We start from the raw sequence: 18,684 nt of genomic DNA, 5'->3' as shown, positions 1-18,684 counted from the left end.
CTAAACTAAAACCTAAAAAAATAAAAAATAAAAAGACAGAAAGAAAGGCAACCGCACCTCTTAATTTAGACATGATAGTTTTGCTATCCCACCACTTATTAATATGCAGCCCGTAAAGTCCTCCACTGGTTATAAATGTAAAGCGCATTGAGATATTTGAAATGCGCTATATAAAAAACTCCCATTATTATTATTATTATTATTATTATTATTATCATTATTATTATTATTCATTCATTTTTTTCTGGTTAGTATATAAACCGAGAAAGGTCTTTAGCAGAAGGACATTTCCACGAACTTCAGTTCCCTATTGAAGCCAAGTACATAAAAATTGGTATCATCCCAGCTGTTGGAAGATGCATGAAGGTTGCTTTCTATGGGCACGATGGTATGTCTTCCAACTGACATATTGAATTTCTACAGAGGGATCAAAACCTGATCATATATTCTGTCTTATCTTTTGTTATAAGATGAAGATATATACCTATTTCAAAAAACATTGTCGGTCGGAGATCTGAAATCTGAGACCGAAAGGAATTGTGGGTTGTAAGCTGTAAATTGTTTGTGGTTTTAATTAGTAGTTCGCAAAATATCTTGATATACTAACTTTGAGCGATGACCTGCACTGACAAACTATCTTGGTAAGTGCATATTGAATTTTTAACGAGAAAGCACTCAGTCCCACACAATTCCAATCGGTCTCTGATTTCTGATTTCAGATATGCAACCGACAACGTCTTTTGAAATAGGTGTCATATTGTTGTTATCGATGATGATGTATGTTAGATAGATGATCAGAGATTTTTATGTGCTGCTAACGCATTTTGGCTTTGCTGAAAATAATTATCTCTAAAACAAGAGACTTGGTGTACTTACATTATACTAGCCCCAACACCGACTAAATTAATATCTTATTACGTTTGTCTGACCTTATACGCTTTATATATTCCAGTCTGTAATTCGGATCTTGGAATGGAGGACTCGAGGATTCCGGATTCAGCGTTGACTGCATCGTCTTCACGGGGTCATCAATTCTCTCCTGCTAATGCCAGACTTAATCATCACCTTGGTCAAGGTGCATGGTGCTCTAAAGAAAACACATCAGGTCAATATTTACAGATTGATCTCGGGCTTCTCTATCGAGTAAAAGGAGTAGCTCTACAAGCCAAAACCAAGACGCAGAGCTTGAACGATACTAAAGCATGGGTTAAGAAATTTACCTTGAAATATAGCAGAGATGGTGGTCAGTGGAACGAATACTTTGAGAATGGTATATTAATGGTAAGCTAGCCTTTCGCTTGATATAGACTGCTGGAAGGATTGGATTGATAATGGCAACACTGAGTATACCTTCTTACCGGGGGGGGGGGGGGGGGGGGGGAAGGGCGTGTGTGTGTGTGTGTGGGGGGGGGGGGGCAACGATTGGAAAATTAATAGACTGCACAGCTGGTATTTCTTTATATAACTTTCAATGAGAAGCACATCTAAAAGGCAATTGAACTTGCTGGTAGATGGAACAATAAGCGAAACACCAAGATTTCAAATCATTGGAAAACGTAACCCTGCACCTCTATGCTTTATGAAATTTCTACGTTTGCTCCCTTGGCATACCATAATTCAAGATGGCCGCTGTGTCAGTCAAAAGGTCTACTGATTTGAAATCGTTTTGTTTATTCTTAGTTGTCGTCTTCTTCCCTGTTTTCTTTCTTTACGTTATCCTTCAAATTTCAAAAACATTTCAAATAATAACTTCCTTTGCCTTATATATTACCTTGAATAGGAGTTTCCTGGAATAACCAAAGCCTATCAGACAGTAAAGAAAGATCTCAAGAATGAAGTTGTAACAAGATTTGTCCGGATTGTAGCAAAGGAATGGGAATCACGCATTTGCATGAGGGTAGAGCTTTACGGTTGCAAAGGTAAAATATCTATTAAATTCTATGTATAACTCGAGTCACTTGTATTGCTTAGGGAGTGGTGATTATCTATTGCCAGGGTTTGGAGTTAGAGGATTCTAATTTCTCAAAAAAACCTAATTCCTCAAGAGGCACTTTCTTTTTTGTGCTTCTTCCCCTTACAAGCTAGTTGCTGCTACTTTCACATAAAAGAGGTTTTGCACCGTCACGTGACGGCAACCGTGTTAGATGGCAGGAACAATACAACCGTTTTACATAAGAAAGAATTCAATTCCCGAGAGCAAAGGGATTTTGTTGTTCTGCCATCTAACCACAGGCAAGTGATGGTGCAAAACCTCTATTGAGTGATCCCCTTTTAATACTGTCAATGTATAGATGATGCACCTTCAATTGTCTAAAAACCATGTGATCCACCCTAACTCCTCTAACCCCAAACAGGAGATAATCAATGACTGGTCTATTAGAAAAACAGCATTTTTTTCTCAAAAGAAAGCTCTTAGTGCACAAGTTATTTTTAGCCCGTGAAACAAAATTGTATAAATAGTGCCTAAAAGTAAAAGTAACACAGAAGGAAAAATCTTAATTAGCGTCTACTAGTATGTATTTTACTTGGTTAATTTTTCACGCTGGGTATGCAATAGATCTCCTCAAAAAAAAAAAAGAGCACGTTCATTCCCTTGAGAATAAGATTCTCTGCTTGAGTTTTATCCATATTCATGTGTCTTCTTATGTGCAACCGAGCGCAAACCTTAAACGAAGGAATGATACTCTAGGGAATGACACGTGGTCTGAAATGGGAAAACATTACGCCCGAGCCGAGGAGGTCTATGAAAAAACTGGAACATATAACATACCTTTATGTATACGGCCTCTAGTAACTCTCTTGAGTTGAGCACCACGACTGATTGGTCCACGTACTTTTCTTATAGTATATTGTTCAGAGAAAAAGACCTCATTAATATATTGTGTTTACAGCTTGTTCAGAACCACTTGGAATGGAGAATTACCAAATACCAGAAAGTCAGTTAGCTTCCACTCATAAAGCCGAAACACATGGAAGACTAGGAAACCACAGGAAAGATAGATGGTATTCAGCTAACTCTGCGCCGGAGCCATACTTCCAGGTATTAATAATTCATTCTCCAAAAATTAAAAAAAATAAAATAAATAATAAATAAATAAATAATAATTAAAAAAAAACAAAAAAACACTCAAACTAAGAAAACCGTGAACATCTATGCCTGGAAGGTTAAACATAATGTTCTGACCAATCGCCGACGAGAATCAATCAATCTTTAATTAACTGTCGCATATGATTGATCAGAACACTATGTTTAACATTCCAGGCATATTTTAGGTGTTTGACTGTAAATGCTCATAATCAACAGCACAAAAAGGATAATAATAATAATACCTTTCACAGTTCCCTGCGCCATATTGAAAGGTAGCCGTGCCTTTGCATCGAAGCGAGACGAACGGTGAGCTTGCAATGATAGAGACATGCGAATAATTGTTCAAGGTGTTAAAAAGGGGTCTCTATCATTGCAAGCTCACCGTTCGTCTCGCTTCGATGCAAAGACCTGGCTACCTTTCAAGATGGTGCGGGGAACTGTGAAGGGGACTTTTGAAAAAACAAACATTCTAAGCATTTGTTTGGAGTGAATGAGTAATTGAATAATTTAAAGACTGACATTTACCTCTTTGCGTAGATTAATCTTGGAAAAAAGAAAGTTGTAACCGCTGTTGCTACTCAAGGAAGAAGGACGGGCTTATCAATAAAATTGCATGAATATAACATACAGTATTCCGACGACGGATCGAGCTGGGCAAACTACACGGAGAATCAAGTAGTCAAGGTGAGTCTTACTTCACTTGAAGATGTGCAACTATTCCCAAGAGAGTCAATAGCTGTCAAAGTCAAGTAAATGATGGCCATGTTGGTGGAATCATAGTTAATAGTATAGCACCAACATGGCAGCAAAGACGTAACGTGTAAACGAAGAATTAAGAAGTAAAAAAGCGCATTTGGGCATATTGGTAAATGCGCTATATAAATAAAATTATTATCATTATTATTATTATTAAATAATAACGGAGGAGCAGTGTATTTAGTACAGTATGCACACGACACTGTCACGGCACAACATCAGTTGAACCAATCACAGAGCGCAAGATTACTACTCATCCAATCAAAATGCTCGAACATAAATTACGCATGACTACTGTCGTTGTACGGCTCGTTCATAAAGTGAATTGTGCATTACGTCTAAGCTCAAGTGGTCTATTATATTCCCCTTTTCAGGGATTTGCTGGTTATACTACACAACAAGAAATCGTTCAACAATATCTGCCTTACAACATAACGACCCAGTATATCCGCTTCCTTCCCAAGGTGTGGGTTAAATCTATCGAGTTGAAGACAGAGGTTTATGGATGTGAAGGTAATCCAACTAGTAATAGAGTGTAGAGTGATTTCACACCAGCCAAGTGTTTTTTGGAAATGAAATCTGGTGTCTTAAAAAAAATTGACTTGTTCTTATCCGTAAATTGACATGCCTGCCACGACTCCACTATACAAATTCCCTTTATTGATTTGGAATCGTTTCTTCACTAAACTGAAAAACGTTTTCGGGTAAAAGGTAAACATATGATGCTATATACTCATTGCTGAATCTAATGATCGGACCGCCGAGAAATAGATTCAAAAATGAAGTAGCACTCGTGTAGAAAATTCAACGGCGTTGGCAAGATAGTCATCCCTAAGTTAAACTAAAAATCAGGAACCTAAAAACAGTTCCCTGCACCATCTTGAAAGGTAGCCGTGCCTTTGCATCGAAGCGAGACGAACGGTGACCTTGCAATGATAGAGACCTTTTTTAACACCTTGAACAATTATTCGCATGTCTCTATCATTGCAAGCTCGCCGTTCGTCTCGCTTCGATGCTAGGCACGGCTACCTTTCAAGATGGTGCAGGGAACTGTGAAGGGAACTATTCATGTTTAGCAAAAGGGCAAACCCTGGTAGCTCGGTTTTCTTGAGGCAGAGGCTTGTCATGAGGATCGCGTAAAATAGTTAAATAGTAAAATAGGACAAAAAAAGGAGAATTTAATATGAGAATGGACACCAAAGCGCACACCGCGTATACGTAGCTCTTGTTATGAAAATTACAGATTTAAACATCTAATACTTCATACTGTTCTTTTTTCTTCTTCACAGTAAGTCCATAACCTAAATTGATGGATCAACAAAAACAAAACCGATCACCACTACTGAATAACGAATAACGGAACCGGAAGCACCTGCATGTAACTACAAGTTCTATCAATAAGCCACATTCGAGTTATTAAACTTCTATCACGATACTGAGGGTCTCTGGAACAAAATGTTCAAAATTGCATTACATCTCAATAGGATTAGTAGCCGTATAGTGCTGTAGATTCGGTTATAACGTTCTTAAATTAGTGAACTTCTAGTTCTCTAATTATTGCCGAAAGGTAGTGACATCGTATATGGTACATTATTTTATTCCTAACAATAAATGTATTTCGTGATCCATATTTGTACCATACGACTAAAGCCTCGCTATCAAGCCTGAACTTTAAGATATCGAACGTGGTCTATTTTTGACTTATTTTCAAAAACAGTTAAATTTGCATGTGTCCAAATAAAAGGAAAAGTGATTCTAACACCACGTACACAAATATCCGGATATTTTTAAAAGCGGAATTTTTACAAACCCCTTTTTCAAAACGCTTTCGTCTACGCGTAATCGTTTTCAAAAAGTCGCGTTCACAAGGCCATTCCACAAAAACGAAAAAAAACCTCCAGTTTGAATGCTCTGTCACGGTTACAATCGATTCCGAATGGAGTTATTTTGAATATTCATGTGTTCCAGTGAAGGTCCGTGGAATTTCAAAGTGTTTGTATTGCTGAAGTTCTGTATTCTTTATTTCACCGTTGGTATTTTTGAATATTAGTACACTGTAATGAGGCTAACTTTGTATAAATGAGTCTGTAATCAACGAGCACAGCGGTATTTGACTTAATCCAAAACGGTCTTTTCCGTCTAATACCCGGACAGGTGTGCACGGGGCGTAATTTGTATGTTAATATTTAATAGCTTAAGTTTTTTTCTTACTTTTGTTATTTGCATGCGTAACTTACTGACAAGAGTTGCTTTCGATCATCTTGGTTTAAAAGCGACTATTCCATATCTATAGCGATATTGCCATGTCCGTGTCATGTCACTGCTTCGAGAATCCGTGACACTGAAAAATATCAACTCCCCATATCTAGATATTTAATTGGCTAAAAACAATCGTTTTCATTGGTTAATGACAAGATTGTTCTGTTTGGACGATCAATTGAAACACCCTATATAATCGGCTAATAAATACAATCCTTAAAATGAAAAGGATAATTCATCTTGGATATAAATCAAAGACTATACTTATTCATTTCTTATTTAATTTCTTTGAAATAGGAATGAATAATCAGAAAAGCGAAGTTCTTGAGTTTTATAACAAAACTTTTGAGTTGCATGATAAACCTTAATTAATTATTATTAATAAACGATATTAATGCATGAAAACTATACCACGTGACAACTTTGCTTCAATCAAGAAAGCAAAAGAAAAAAGCTCAAATAAAATATAAAAATCACACACGAAAAACTTGAACTCGTTGATGTGCAAAGAAATCCTTATGTACGATCTATCAGGCATAATAAATTTCTATAACCGCAAAAATCATGCTCATACATTATTAAGTAGTGGCGTTGCATACCATCAAACTATTGATGGTTTTCACGTCGGCCATGTTGGAGGACTTTAACAAAAGAATTGTCAATGAATTCTTTTGTTATATCCTCCAACATGGCCGCCGTATCTTTCGTTATTTAATTCTCTTGGGAATGGTTGAAAACCACCAATAAGCTGAGGCAAAGGATAAGATTACCATCAAATGGTACATACAAGATCTTAGACTCGACCGTATATAAAAAAGTCAAAATGGTGCCGGATTAGGTTCATGGTTGACTATTTCAATTGCGGAGTTATTGGCTTTAATAAAATACCAAAAATACACAAAGGAAAAAGTACCGCTCCTGTCCAGACCAAACGACGTTAATCAACAAACCTTTTTTATCTTAACCATGGTTTTGAAAAAGAACAAGTCGGATTAAGCTTTTTTTCGGAATTGTGGTTGCGGCATCTTTCTTGCTATCAGTTGCTGACTTTCCGGAGTTTCAAGACCCTATTTTTAGATTCTTTTCTCTGTCCGGTAACACCTGAGGTATATCGTAATCAGCTTACCAGTGTGCCAGTGGATGATTTTTATTGCTTTGCTAATAAGAACAGAAGATTTTCCCTGGAAGAAATTAAAGTTATTTTGGACATGACGATTGCAGACACTATATCCGCCAACACAATTGAAAGGACATAGAACAATATAGAATATTATTATATGACCGTGAATCTTAGAGCCTGGACACTAGCAAATCGAGCAATCTGATTGGATAGATCGCAACGCGGACTGGTCTAGATTCTCCAGTATTAACCGGTCCGATCGCATATTAATCTTACGGCGAAAACATTTTGTCCTTTTCAATGAAAAGTGGTCATATAATAAAACTCTTATCAACCGAGCTTGGTCGGTCTGTACGGGATAATCTTGACCTCGGTCTGTACATTCCGACCTCGGTCAAGATTATCCCGTACAGACCTCCCGCTCGGTTAATAAGATCTAAGTATAGATAAGTAAAACTGATCGAGTAATTTCGACCTGTAAAAAGATACTTAAATGTACCGTTTTTGATGCCATTAGCCGGTCAAATTTGAGATATCCAAACTTGCAAAACAGAACTAATTTGTGATGAGGAGATCGCACCTCGTGCCTATCCCTTTTAATAACTAATTTCTCTTTTCTCAAATGCGAGGACGAGTGTGTGTCTGCTCCTTTCGTACCGATACCAGGTAAATATAGGTGCGCATTGCATTGTTTAACATCGGGGATTTCTGGATATTTTCTATAATCTCTTGTCAAAACAAAAATTATCCAACAACAACTAAACAACGAAATATATGCTATTTATAAATATGCTATTTATAACAAATATTTGGTAAACTTTTCCACGGAAGAGTTTAATTTTCTTTATTTTCTAGTATGAAGCAAAAGAAAAAAAACATGGAACCAGGATAAATGCATTGAGCTCCAAACAAAATGTTGCCTAATTGCTAATTTGTTCTGGGTTTGAGAAGCAAAGTCACCTGGCCCAGAATGCTGTCATAAAATGGTGAATTAAACAAAGTATTATCCATTCGTCTAATCACAATACTGAGTGGGATAATCTTTGCGTTAAATTGGCATAAGAGGATTACTATTAATAAAGTATAGGTGCATGGACTGTCTAAGGCTATCGATAAGTTCAAAAATAATACGAATAACGGCAGAAACTGTAGATAATATATTAATATTACAAAAGGTGATTGTGAAAATAATTTCAAATGAAGAATTCTACTCGGTGAAAAAGTGTATTAAGTAAGCGTAATGCTATTAACATGTCCTGGTCTTATAGTGCTACGATTATATAAAAGTAGGGTGACCATACCGCAAGGCCTTTCTCTCACTGTGTCCCGTCTTTCTTTATCTCTTTCTCTTTTTTTTGCGGGTGTGCGCTACGACCAATAAAACTTCGAACACAACTGATTGGAACCGTCCGCATTACCTCGATGTAAAAAACGCGTTAGTACGGATAGAACAGACAAACAAGAAAATTACTAATTTTTGAAATATGTCTCAAGAGATTAAAAAACCCTGAAAAGTGTAATAAGAGCTAATAAGGACTAATAACAATCAACCCTCGCATGAATACATACTGTGTGTATTTGTCTTTCATTGGCCTAAACTGAGTAATATTACCATTTCTAATGAAAGATTATACAAGTCAACTAAGTACAAGTACTTTCAAACGAGATCTAAAACCGCTATATTACCCCAGTATTTTGTGAGTATTGTAGGTTTTCAAGAAGAGTGTCATTACTATTTTTCTTATTTCTCGTATTAAATAAAGTAGTAGACCTTAGTTATTTGCCTTTAAGTTCAAAATAAAAATAAATTTAGAGATTTGACCGCTAAGGATTGTGTAGGCGATAGTGATATTTCAGCCCCATAATCCTTTGCGATAAAAATTCTTTACGGAGTTTTCCGTCTTCCAATTTTTGGCAAAGAAAGTCGCTTTATTTGAGTCAGTATAAATATTTCTTTTTAGAAACAGGCAAGTCAAACGACTTCGAAGTAATGCCCTTTCAAATCTAGAAAGAAAGAAAAAGAAAAAAAAAAAAAAGAAAAAAGAAAAAAGAAAAAGAAAAGAAAAAGAAAAAGAAAAAAGGATTATTTTATTAACTGTTTGATCTTCACCAAGTTTTTCTTTTCTTTTTTCTTTTTCAAATTTCAAAACAAATTGTCGCGTGTAGCACGTTGCATACCAAACCCGAGCTACCCGAGCTGCCTAATGGATGATGTGAATCCTATCAGCGAAATCACAACTATATATATGAAAAATTCCAAACTTTGTCTCCACGTTTTTTCGGTATATTTTCTACTGTGCTGACATTATTTACATATGAAATATAATACATTTCAAAGCTTAGTAAGCAACATGCACCATGCAGCATGTAACAAAATCTTTACCAACATTTTTTGAAATGCGTTTATCTTAAAAGTAGTCCTCAGAAAAAAATAATACTCAATGAAAATTCTTAGGAAGTTGAAAAAAAATCTGCCGACTAAGTGTGTGTATTGGGATGAATATTTCATGACGCAATGGCATGAAATAGGTGTGCATTAGTGTCAGGCGAATATAGATCTTTTAAGTTGTGACGTATTTTCGGATTCAACTGCTCGCTAAAACCGCTAAATAAAGCGAAAAAAGTTTTCAGTGATTTAACCTAAACCTGAAAAAAAGAAAAAATACTTTGGGCAAAAGATCATGTCATGAAGAAATTTAAAGAAAAATCCGGAAGTCGTCGTTTTTCCAAATGGTTGACGTCACTCTTAAAAGCTCTATATATGTTTATCCTTACGCTTGAATGAGCAAAAATAGTGTAGTTTACATTCATACAAATACATAAATATCTAATTAGATGAAACTCATGAAAATATAATAATATTTGTTTATCCAGTGATATTCCGCTCGAGATTTTTTCCAAGACGTTTTATCAAAGGACATGTTGACAGGTATAAGATATTGTTAAAGATATATTTGAGATATATGCGGATTTGTTTTTTCAGTCCTTTTCTAGGTTTCGCGGATTTCCTTTGAGGTTTTAAGTACCCCCCACATCTCCTCCCCCCTACGTCGTTTCTGCAATGAAGTGTATATATATGTAATATATATTACATGCACATATCAAATTAAGAATAAACGTCTTCATAGGGCTAAAGTTTGAAGTTACCCTTCAACTCTTTAATGTTTTAACTCCTTATTTTTAGTTTTTGATATATATGTACATAAATGGGTCTTATTCTCATTCAAATGTAGTAGAGTCTCGATTGCTTTTAAAGACCAGTTTTTATCGCCAAATATTAGGGACCTCCTTGAAGCAAACGCACTTGTATATCAAGTGGCTGCTTTTCACATAGTTTGTACTACGCTAATGACCAGCTTGTTCCTTTTTTCAAATGTATATCAGAAGGATTTTGATAATATGAACAGAACGAAAAATATGCATGATAAACTGAACTATTGAGAAGTTTATTCGATCAGTACACCATGAAGAAGATACTATAATAGGAGAATTATATTCATCTATTTTTTCTGTTTCTGTATTGTTTTTGTATTCAAAGCTTGAAGGAGTTTTCTTGATTGTACATGATATCCTTCAAGTTCTTTGTTTCTGGACTTCGTGAATGAGTCGATCTTAGAAATCGAAACGAGCCTGTCTGAGCGTGCTTACCGCGGAAGAAGTTCCGTATATCTGTGCGAAAGCCCTTACTTATCGCTCCATACATAATGGGGTTGAGACAAGAATTAGTGATGGTGAGAAGCCTTGTGAACTCGTAGGCCAGCCTCATGATATCAGAATTGAGATAGTTCCTTTGAAAAGTGATCATAAGAACACAGATTTGATGAGGTAGAATACAGATAGTGTAGATTGTTACCAGCCCTGTCAAAACTTGTGTGGTCTTGCGGTTCTGGCGCTCCCTCAAAGTCATCGTGGATTCTTGAAACAAGCCATGTTTTGAGTTTCTTTTATGAGTTTGTTCCAAATGAATTGAAATTCGGACGTAACAGAAGCTGAGTGCAATAGCTGGGATTACGAACTCAGGCGTGAAGACACCAAAAAAGTAGGTCATCTCGAACTGATACGGTCCTTTCCAGAAGCTAAGATCAATAACACACTCACCGCGAGGATCTAGTTTGAGTGCGAATACGTATGGAAGCTGTAAGACCGCAGAGAAGAGCCAGATTACGGTGATCATGATCATGGCGTCTCGTCTGGAGAGCCTCTTCTTCAGGGAGTGTACTATAGCTTTATACCGATCGACACCAATGGCAACTAGAGTCAAGCCAGATACCATGACAGAAAACTTATTGAGACAATTGATAAACTTACACATAAACGCACCAAAGGGCCACTCGTAGTGGTTTTCCAGATAGGCCAAGTCAAAGGGAAGATAGAGCAACAGAGCCATCAAGTCTGAGATGGCAAGGTTGAGAATGAAGTATCCATTGGCTGTCGAGTTCTTACTTTTCTTGAGGATAAGAGCACTGACGATGGAGTTGCCAACCACTCCGATAGCAAATATGACCGGGTATAAGACAAGTCTCGTATACCGGACAGCTAAATATCCCGATGGAAGAGGAGGAACAGTAGACGTAGCATTAGTTGAAACATTCATGCCTGACTTTGAATGGACACTTGTCGTTAACCTGAAGAAGATATATGAATAAATAATCACAAGGGTAAAGGCTTTTAATTCTCTTAGTAGGAATTACCTGCAGAGATGATGTCACAGCGGTGTCTATTGTTAAATACCTCATGCATTAAATGTATTGGGCGCCTGAATGTTTGAGATATAATCGTTGTGATATTGGAAGTCTGGGTGCGATGTATTGTTAACTTATGAGAAAGCATTGATTATTTCGGCTCTACCTAAATCAAGAACATCAAACACCGCTTGGACGAACTGAGAGATAAAATCTGAATCACTTCAATTCCCTCTGCAACTGTCATTGAAAAGCGATTTGGTCTTGGGGTATTTTGATGTTCGTTTTCCGTTTGAAATATTAAAAACGCGATGCATGGCGATAGCTTCTGGAGGAGAAAAGCCAACAACAAACAACGACACTTGGTGATAAAAACCTCTTGATCGTGTAAAATCGACCAATAATAATAACAACGTCATGAAAGTCAAAAGTGGAAAATTGAATTTGGATTCAATTAGCGAATAACGTGTCTGAAGAAAGTAATCAAACTGGACAGTTCGCTGTCAGATGGCAAAGCTATCTTAAGATCATCAAAAAGGAAATTGAAATAGCAAGGTTCGTTTACTCATTTCTTTTTTTTTTTTTAGTTGAAATGATATCGAAAGAGCATAGAATCATAGGAATTAGTGTTGGAATACGGAAATGAGCAGGATGAAAGTAATCCATTTTATTTGAAAATGCATTACTGGATTAAAAGAAAGGTGAAGTTGAAATTGAAATTGATGCTGAAGGAAACGAAAAGGAAAAGGAAAAGGAAAAGGAAATATGATCTTTTAGTTTCATTTGTCAACAAAAACGCTGTTTGATTTCTTTTCTCTTTCTTAAACAAGTAGTTAAAAGTAAACCAAAATAGTCTAGTTTTCGTTATCACGATTTTCATATTTGAAAATTTAGGAAATGAGACAAAAAATATAAAGATAAAAACTAGAAACGTACAACTGGCGAAAAGTTTTCATTTTACAGTGATGAAGGACATGCAGTCGAACTGTGAACACTTGGAGTCTTTTGTCACATAAAAATGCATACTGTAAATCTTCCTTTGAGCTGTTAACATGAACTGAGTAAGATTTATTTGGATCACTCGGTGTATTTGAACTCATTGCTTCATTTTAAAGGTTTGAAACAGTAGAAAGTTCAGTAATTAATGACCCGAAAAGACACAAACAAATAACTTGAAAAAAACTGAAAAAATTGTTCACGGTTCGAATATCCTCATTGTAAAGACAAAATATTTCAAGCTTAAAATTCACATTTTTTTTTTCGAATGTAAACACGGTTTTGGACATCGAAATGAAACCTTTGGCAGTGTTTGACTTCAACAATGAGATTTGCACTTTGATGTCGTAACATGCCATATCAACGTTCTATGTCTACCTTGACAACCTTAGCCTTGTCATTTGCTACTTGTCTCTATATTCAACCTTCATTTTCTCACAAGCATTTGAATCATGTTCCATAACTTCTGCTCACAACTTGCCCTGGTTAGCCTTGTTCTAGTTTTTTTTCTTCTTTTTTTCATTTAAAGGTTTTATTCTCAAATTACTATGTAAATTTCTATGACTCTGGTTTCTATTGGCTGTCTATCTTGCTTTATTTTTTTTACTTATTTCATTCTTTTTCTTTTTTGCTTCCTTTTTTCTCTTCTTCTTTTTCCCCCTTCCTTTCCTTTTTTGGCACACTTGAATATCATTTATCTGCCCCCCCTCATTTTGAACATTCCCATTTTCCTAGACCTGCTCGATTCTCACTGAAAAAGTCGGTTTTTAGACAAAATCGTTTCAAAGAAAATACATTTAAAATATGCAGAGCCCATCGTTTCTATTACACTGTTGTCTAGGGCAATAGCCAAAACACACATACATACATCTAAAATTTCGATTTGCAGAACATCAGATGAGTGTAAAAGTGTAGTTATCGTAAACCGTTTGAAAGAAATCGGACGCATTGTGATCAAGTATCTATAAATTATCAAAGATAAAAAGGCATAAAAACTAGACTGAAATGACAAAATTGGGAAACGTTTTAAATGACCTAATGTTTTTCACATCAAATGGCTCTATTGTGTCAAAATATACTTGACTTGCGGATAAAATGACTAGAAGCTTTCAAGGGCTTCCCTGATTCCCTGATTCGTGCAATATCTCGATAGAGATGAATCTTTTTACATACCGTTTTTTTTACTGCTGATTTTAATGTGGCATTATTTGCTGTCATTCTTGAGACGAAGCCACCAAAAATTATAGTCTCTATGACTGGAGAACGTTGATTTCTTTAAGACTTGTAATAATCATTAATATGGATTGTGAGAAATGATTCAATGGTTTTGTGATTAAAGCTTGAAGTTTGAATTTGAGAGTTTGTCCTTAAAGTACCAAAAAATACCCATATTATCGATTTAGTATTAGTTGTATTACAGAGAGTAACACCAAGAGTATGGGTTTATTTCATTTATAAGTTGTATTCAGTAAAGTAGTTTAAAGTAAATGGATTGTATTGAAGTGTTTAGTAAGATATACTAATAGGATTTTACGGCCGGGCACAAAGCCAGCGGGCGACTATACATAATAAAAAAATCGTGCCAGAGAACTGAAAAAAAAAAAGATTGTGTAGTCGAGATAGGTACCTTGTTGTCCTGTCTTGATGTGTTTTGCAGCTCGAAGATGAAGGCCTTTTGAGAATAAGCAGGATTTATCCAGCAATTAAACGATCTTTGACAAATAATTCAATCAATGTGTCTCTTGGGCTGGGTTGGTTTGTTGATTTCGGCTCAGCTGATAGTCATACAAGCGCTAAAACAGAAAGTGAAAGTTTGAGTGACCAATGAAAAATAATGTCAAATGAAGATCAACTGAAATAAAGATGGCCTTGAACTATTCACACTTGGCCCTAAACTAAGTCAATATAAGGAGCTCAAAGAGACCAGGCGATCAATTTGAGGTTGACAAGGGGCTTAAAAGCTGGCAACAGAATAATAAACACGATTTGAACCCTAAATAATAATCATGTGGTGTTTTCCCAGGAATTATACTGAAATTACCCAAATTATTCTTGCATAACTTCTGCATCGATCAACAATATATATATATATATATATTTAAATTAAAAGTTGTGAAAAACGCCGAATTTTATCAAGAATTTAAAGGGAATTTTGTAGGTCACAAATGTGAAAAAAATAAAGGAAGCAACTAACCCCAAAGCGGCCATTCCACTATGAATGAAGTTCTAGTTTAGTAACATGAATGTAAACATTTTATCACGGCTACTAGAAATGTTAATAGCCGCTAGAAATCGTGAATATTGTACTAACTCTTGTATAAATTACAGAGGAGTTGTCTTATATTAGTATATGGAATCTTCCTATGAGTCGGAATAGAATGTTTTGGTTAGATAGTGAGAGAGTTCTTGAGATTTTCCGATTTACTTGATGCTGGTAAACCATTGCACAATATCAGTCATAGACTTTTACAGAGATAAACTTTGAGTGTACAATTTGGTTTGGCGCTGAGCTACTGATATATCGGGATTTTTTTCATTTGCTTTTGAAAGACGTGGGGATTTAGTTTTCAGATTCTAATCACAGATTTCGACTGATCCATGGTTTCCAGCACATTGACTAATAAGAAATCAAAACAACGACATTGGGAATATATTGAAAAGGCATTAGGTTTGGGTATACCTTGAATTCGTTAGTCAATCTTGATGACAGTAGCATTTGTGGTGTTTAAGTATAATAGATTGAAAAAATACTGAATTTTATATACAAAAATGTTATGATTTTAAGTTTAAACTTACAGAATCAGTGGTTTCGATGAGTTCATGCTGTGAGAAAACTCGGAAAGCTTTTCATAAATTGAGCAAACTGTAATTGAAGTGTTTGCCGAGGAGTAATGAATATTTGGCAACAGATTACGTCTTAATATTATTAAGACTTAGTTTTGCCAATAATCCATGTATATCCGTGCCTTAAAACACAGATAAATTGGCTCTTTGCAATTACACGTTTAGCGAGAAACCACGATAATGAGTCTGCTAATAGAAAACGGAGCACCCATAATGCAGTGCAAAGGTTTTAGCGCCAAATTGTCATGGTAAACTGATCGATCTACCGGAAAAATCACATATGAAAATGTATTCTTTGCTAATTATTTTAATGTGAATACTTAGTTTAATGAAATTAATGGCAAAAATGGAAAATTACTAAGGCTTTGGGTCTTATTCTACCACAGGCGACAAACACAGAAGAAAACTGTTTATGACAAACAACCCAGGGCTTTGAGATTTCACACTTCAAGACATAAACACTAGCTAACGATGTGTTGTGAAATCTAATTAAACAAAAAATGCCCCCTTTTAACCAAAAAGCAAAATCGAAGAAGATAATAACTAAGGATAAGTAGCTCTGATAAAAATAAATTGAATTGAAAAGTCCTTTATCAGTCGAATAACTGAAGCTAGAATTAATTATAAGGACATGTGATGAAGAATTTCTATTTTAGGGAAAACATGAAATCCTTGTCGCGAAAAAGAAAATTGTGCTATGTTAGGAAAGTTAAATCAGTTGAAAAACCTGTGATAGTATCATCATTCAGTATTATCGTCATTATGTTCATTATTTTCATCATTATGATTTTAATAGTAATTATGATTATTAATATTTTCATCATTATCATCCTCATCACCAATTTCAACATCATCACCCCGTCACCACCAACATCATTACTATTACTATCATTATTAAATTATTGCTTATTATTTATAATATTATTTGACATGCACATTTGTTCCAAGAGCAGTCTTTAACCGAGAGAGGTTTCCTAATATTCTATCTTCAAAACAAGATCAGGTTGATCTACGTAATTTACAAACAAGTACTTCCAGCTTTCACTTGTGAAACATTATTGACAAGCTATTCAAACACGGATGATTTTCACGAGTCAAAATACAAAGCAAATACAAGCAAAGAACATCTTTTCTATAAAAAAAAATTACACAGTTTGTTTGAATTGATTTGAAAAAAACAAATGAGCTACCTAGTAACCTTAAAGCAAGTTTCTAACCTAAGATCTTAACTGTGCTTTTCAAAATGGACAGTAAGATGGTTTACTTTCCTAATGCATTGTAAGGTAAATATCCACTTCAAAAAGATTCTAGTTTAGAAAACAAATGTAAGTGTGTTCAATCGCAACTCTCGAAACGACAGAAGAAGAAAAAAAAAATCAAACTAACGAATAAAGTATTGAGCTCATCTCACGGATTGATAGTTTGAAGAAGTTCAAAATTGAAGCGCTAAGGGAATTTTTCTAAAAACAACCAAGAAAAAGAAGGGCAATAAAAGAGCGAACCACACCAAAATCAGCAAGAGAAAGATCTGGTATACGGTAAGGCTATTTTGTTTAACTTGATAGAAATTAATAACAATCGAAACATCCGATTTCGCCCCAGTGTGCCATCTTCGCCGGCGCAAATGCCACATCACGTAGATAACCATTTGAGTATTAGTTTTATACTTCTAGAAGAATCTCAGTTGGACAAAAAATGCGAAAACCCAACTTCTAGCTCACGTTTCTTGAGGATCTCTTTGAAACTTATTTTGATTACATGTATGTACGAAAATGTATTCTTTTTCTGCACGACAAACGTGCTTTGTACGCTAGCAACCCATAAGTTAATCTCAATTTTCTTTTAATTCTACATTTGTTGTATTGGATTAGACAGTGCTCGTTTACATACTATAGTATGTGAATCACATGCCGAGTGTGCTTTCTTTCTTGTCGTGACAGATCATTAACTCAACGCGACATATTTTTTCTGTCGTCTTTCTCCATATTCGTTAAAACCTATATGATATTTAGTGTTATGTCTTTAAGTGAAATTCTACTGCAGAAACGCCCAAAAAGCTATCTTTGACTGATTAACTAAATTCTCTTAAAGAAAATGTCAGTTAAAACAGATATCGTCATGTCTGCCTTAGTTGTCGGGGTGAACTTTCGCAAGCTAAGACCGAGGGGTATTCTGGGTAGTCAAAATCCTGGGCATTTGAGAGTGTTTGCATACAGGTACATACACAAAGAGTGACAAAATGCTTTGCTTGGTAACTTGAACCAATGTTCCAAATCTGCACGATGATTTAACCCGACCACGTTTAATACTTGTTTCAATAAAGTTAGCTACAAGGCTGAGACCGACAAGGATTATGGGTAGATCAGTACGTTTTACATTGTTTCACCTGCTTGATAACTGTTGATGGACTTGCACATCTTTTACCAGTACAGTCTCACCTCTTCTGAGCATTACCAAGCTGCAGTTTGTATCAAAACATTTTCCTTCCTCGTTTCCTCGATGATCCTCAGCTTTTTAAGTTTTTGGTGACTAACTTTATTTTAATAGGTATATCAATTTGGTGCGGTAGACACACTATTGTAGCTGGATCTACCAAAAAAGAAAAAGGGGGGACAATATCTAGAGAAACTCATTTGTAAGGGATAGAGGACGATCCTAACAACCTGCTCCTCTTTGAAAGTACATACAAACTTGACGTGCAACTAAAATGAAAAGAAAAGGTTTTCAACTTTTTTGTCTGCAATAAATTTGTTTTGGAGAACAAAAAGGACAATAATTATCCGTTCCTTTTTTGATGGAAATTGCTCAAAATTTCTTTTCTTTTTATCATTCTAACTAGCCCTTGTTCTGGGCGTCTTACGGATCTGTCATGTTCCGTGAAGGTCCAATATTCACTTGGCACCATGTTATTTGTCTTTTATTTCAGTGCAGTTTCAACA

The 18,684-nt window shown here is 35.4% G+C and overlaps 2 protein-coding genes across 12 annotated transcripts in view; one reads left to right on the top strand and one right to left on the bottom strand.

Moving 5' to 3' along the window:
- LOC116286593 (uncharacterized) overlaps positions 1-6,654 on the top strand; it is a 40,304-nt gene extending 33,650 nt beyond the window's left edge. The window contains exons 28-34 of the mRNA XM_089028579.1: positions 253-388; positions 953-1,281; positions 1,781-1,919; positions 2,892-3,040; positions 3,626-3,772; positions 4,219-4,357; positions 5,134-6,654. Coding sequence (XP_088884705.1) covers positions 253-388; positions 953-1,281; positions 1,781-1,919; positions 2,892-3,040; positions 3,626-3,772; positions 4,219-4,357; positions 5,134-5,144 — 1,050 coding nt within the window. The 3' untranslated portion in view covers positions 5,145-6,654. The remainder of the gene's footprint in view (positions 1-252; positions 389-952; positions 1,282-1,780; positions 1,920-2,891; positions 3,041-3,625; positions 3,773-4,218; positions 4,358-5,133) is intronic.
- A 3,694-nt stretch (positions 6,655-10,348) lies between these two features.
- The window catches only part of LOC116293246 (galanin receptor type 1), a 115,943-nt gene continuing 107,607 nt past the window's right edge, over positions 10,349-18,684 (bottom strand). For 10 of the 11 annotated variants that reach the window (XM_031700682.2, XM_089028186.1, XM_031700827.1 and 7 more), the window contains 2 exons: positions 14,529-14,694; positions 10,349-11,848 (listed from right to left, as the gene is read on the bottom strand). In XM_031700682.2, coding sequence (XP_031556542.1) covers positions 10,756-11,817 — 1,062 coding nt within the window. In that variant the 5' untranslated portion in view covers positions 11,818-11,848; positions 14,529-14,694 and the 3' untranslated portion in view covers positions 10,349-10,755. Of the gene's footprint in view, positions 11,849-14,528; positions 14,695-15,697; positions 15,898-18,684 lie in introns of those variants that run through there. The other variant, XM_031701258.2, reaches the window with a different exon arrangement.

This window comes from Actinia tenebrosa, unplaced genomic scaffold (genome assembly GCF_029948245.1).
Source record: "Actinia tenebrosa isolate PJP-AT-01 unplaced genomic scaffold, QUT_ActTen_1.0 PGA_scaffold12__29_contigs__length_12842862, whole genome shotgun sequence".
NCBI classification, from domain to species: Eukaryota; Metazoa; Cnidaria; class Anthozoa; order Actiniaria; family Actiniidae; genus Actinia; species Actinia tenebrosa.
This window is presented reverse-complemented; position numbering and strand designations above follow the sequence as displayed.